The sequence below is a fragment of the Zingiber officinale genome, chromosome 11A, assembly GCF_018446385.1.
Source record: "Zingiber officinale cultivar Zhangliang chromosome 11A, Zo_v1.1, whole genome shotgun sequence".
In the NCBI taxonomy this organism is placed as follows: domain Eukaryota; kingdom Viridiplantae; phylum Streptophyta; class Magnoliopsida; order Zingiberales; family Zingiberaceae; genus Zingiber; species Zingiber officinale.
In genome coordinates this window covers 14,109,039-14,112,773 of record NC_056006.1, presented here as the reverse complement: position 1 = coordinate 14,112,773, position 3,735 = coordinate 14,109,039, and the positions used below count along the sequence as shown (strand labels likewise).

The following is a 3,735-nucleotide window of genomic DNA, read 5'->3' as shown; positions in this document are numbered from 1 at the left end:
TATGTCATAATTTTCTGATTGCAAATCAAGTAAATTTTTATATCTCTTTCTTTTATTGATTAGTTTATCAATTATTTTTATACAAGTGTTTTATTATTTTAAAAGATCGAGAAAGGTCTATTTTTTTAGAGCAATTCACCTCTTCTTGTCGGCCGATCGAGGTCCGACAATTATCAGTTTCTTATATTTCTATAGAGGATTAAATTACTAATATTTTTATTAAGTCATTATCCAAACAACATTTCAATAAGCTAGTAAGCAAACTCCACGTCAGAGATATCCTATTGAATTTGTCGAGGGGTAAAAGAAAATCAATTAATATGATTACGATAAAATAAAATTAAGACCTATTAATTATTTCTTTAGTTTATTATTTTATTAATTGACGAAGTCTTATAATATTTCCTTTATTTATTACTATATCGAGTCTTACAATATATTTATAAATTATCTCTTCATGTGGCAAAAGACGATTCGCTCATCCCCAACTAGGCCAACACAGAAGAGGTAAATCACGGGTGGCTACTATCCATTAGTGCAAATGGCCAAGACATGGGGGAGGTTATGCTCGGTCACGCAGAGTTTCGACCCCAAGACCTCATGTGGTAATACCCCATATCTTAACCATCGCACCGCCCCAAGGAGACTATAAATTATCCCTTCATGAACCTACCAAATAAATCAATAATTTTATTATTTCATCTCCTTTTGTCCAATCAATTTTATCTTTCAAGACAATGCTGATCATAAGATTACAACTGAGCACAATTCTCCAAGCTTGAGTGCAGGTTAGACCAGGCACCATCCATGGTCAAGCAAGAAACAGCTAGCTAGCTAGCAAGGTTTCTCTGGGTCAGGCAAGAAACAGCAGGCGTGACTTGATTCCTCGCATATCCATTGGCACTGATGCAGTTAGACCGCACCTCTTCTCCTTCATTTGAATTCCACAGATTCACACTGTCCATGAAGATGCCACTGCAAGGCACACTTTGGCTGCAATTCAGAGCGATTGCTACTTCTCTCGATGAGCTTCCTCTCACTCCAATATATTTCACATCCCTCACTTTTACTGCTGATGCCTGAAGAAGAGCATTAATTAGCTAGCATCAATCGTGAATGATCATAATTATTATTGGAGTAATTTGTAACTTAGTTTTCTATTTCTTGTTCTATTCCTACGTACGTACATGGGCATCGCATTTCCTGTGAGGACAATAGTACTGATCTATTATAATGGGATAGCGCACGTCATTCATGGTGATATCCTCAAACGATATGTTCCTCGCAAAGCCAGAACCTCCCTGCAAAATTTAATAATAGTAATAATATCTTGAACGAAGGAAAAAACTTAGATCTATTATTTAAAATTTTACCTTACATTTTACAAGAAATTATTTCAACGAATCTGCATGATCTCAATGTCATATGATAATAATTTTAACCATTTTAAATTATATACAAGGTCCTTTTAATTAATGCTAACTAATTATAAATTAGTTAAGAGGATCTTTTAAATTTATTTTTATTTTAATAATAAGACATATAAAACGATCTTTTAAATATAATTATTTTTTGACATTTTTGAAGCTGATATTGATATCCTAATTATAATAACATTATAAAATACTAGAAATATCAGCAAAACTAAGACGACATCATAAAGATTGTTTACAGGTGATGTCAATAAATAAATAAATACATCAATAAAAATAATTTTTTAAAAAAAAGATCATCTTGCCTGCCATGTCTTGATCCTGACTCCATTGGTTGTTTTGGTCAAGGTGCAGTGGGAGACATGGATGTTGGATGCTGTTGCCCGGGACCCTTTTTTGCCCAAGCTCCCAATGCTACAATTATTAATTAAGCATGAAATTAATTAATGGCTTAATCAAGGTTAATTGCTTTGAAACTACTAACTTAATGGCGATTAACTATACTAACTCGTAAGTAATTAAGTATATATATATATACCTTATTCCATGGCCAGGGCCACATGTTACATTACGTACAGTAATGTCCTCAGCACCTTCGCTCAGTGACACACAGTCATCTCCCGTCCCAATTACGGAGTTTATGATGCTCACAAATTGGCTTTGCTGGACGTGGATGCCGTCAGTGTTGGGGCTCTCGTCGGGGGCGACGATGGTGATGTCTCTGATATCGACTCGCTTGCTCCTCCCCACCGATATGTGCATCATCACACTGTTGATCGACCTCAACCCCCAAATCTGTGCATCAGTGCAACTCAACATATGTAGACTCTGCAAGCAATATTATACTTCATTAACAATGTCCACACTTTGACTTAAATTTTTCACCAATGTGTTTTAGTAGACTTACATTGGGCCCATCTTCTGGACATTGCTGCAATATAAATCAAGTCGATCAAAATAATATAGTTAGTGTTGAGGAATAATAACTAATTGCGACGTAGATAGATAAATAAATAAAGGACGGTCCAATGTATGAAACTTTCACTTGTGGAGATCCGGAGAAGAATTGGATCTTGTACATACAACTTATATGCATTTTATAAAAAACTGTTTCCACAAAGCTGTTTTCATGACTCTAACCATCTCAAAGTCTAAATAGATCATAAATAGATAGATAGATGGATATAAAGTTTTACGTTTTTCTCTTTGCATGACCACCAGTCTGTCCCTTGGCCGTCGAGCTCACCAGAGCCGGAGATTTTTATGCCGTTGATTCGAACGAAAAGCAGCCAGCTGAAAACTTCTTGCCATATTTCGTTTGTCCGTTTAAGGTTTCCATCAAGCTTTGAAACAGGAATAACATATCATCAGTCTTCCTCAGACATATATGGTATGTAGATATGTATGTAAGGCGGGCGGCGAGGTATGTTGAGGGGATTATAAGTGCATGAGGTATAGAAATAGAGGGTGAAAGAGAGACGAATGGAAGGTAATGACACGGTTGCCTCCCCTCAACGTAAACATATATATAAATTTTACCCCCTCTATATGAATTCCCAACTCTATCCAGTATGTATGTATATATGTATGTTTGTATATATGTATGTATACCGTTACATAAATGAAGTTGTTGCAAGGTCCTTCGAACTCGATGTAAGACAACAAAAATGTCTTTCCTGTCGGAATGAGCAAGGTGGAGGGTGTCGTGCTTTTGTGACATGCAGCATTCCATGCATTTACAAACGCCTGAAACAGCAGTAGTAGTTAAGGATTTAATTAAGATAGAAATAAAATACACTGATTCATCATATCATGGATGTTTTTTTTTTTCATAAAGGTGATCGAATCCGTCCATGGAAGGTTTCCACAAGTCAGGTAAGTTTGAAAAACACATGGATTCTGATAGATGGTTCAGCATCATGAGTGCTTGGAACACCATAGTATGAGATGCCCTATTTGAATTTCAAACTCCCGATTGCATGGCAGTCTTTACTATCTCTTACTATCATACTATCATGGATGTTGTTTTAATTAATTACTTACGAGAGTGTCATTGGTGTTGCCATCTCCTTTGGCTCCAAAGTCTAAGACGTTGTATATTGACGCATCAGCCAAAACCTCAGTAGCAGCAGAGGAAGAAGCAAGAAGAAGGAGAACAAAGAGACTGATGACGATAACACTCTGAATCAAAATCAAACAAACACGAAGAAAAATATTTTAAAAACCAACTTGTTTTATTTTTCAAGAAAAGACTAATAAACAATTAACGAGGATAATTTAGCTTTCTTACTTGTCCAGCCAT

The 3,735-nt window shown here is 35.7% G+C and overlaps 1 protein-coding gene across 1 annotated transcript; it reads right to left on the bottom strand.

Moving 5' to 3' along the window:
* Window positions 1–830: 830 nt before the first annotated feature.
* LOC122031242 (polygalacturonase ADPG1-like) lies at window positions 831–3,735 on the bottom strand. The gene is made up of 7 exons (XM_042590380.1): window positions 3,724–3,735; window positions 3,477–3,614; window positions 3,045–3,179; window positions 2,341–2,364; window positions 2,010–2,261; window positions 1,188–1,301; window positions 831–1,079 (listed from the first exon to the last, which is right to left on the bottom strand). The coding sequence occupies exons 1-7, from the start codon at window positions 3,733–3,735 to the stop codon at window positions 831–833; spliced, it is 924 nt and encodes a 307-aa protein (XP_042446314.1).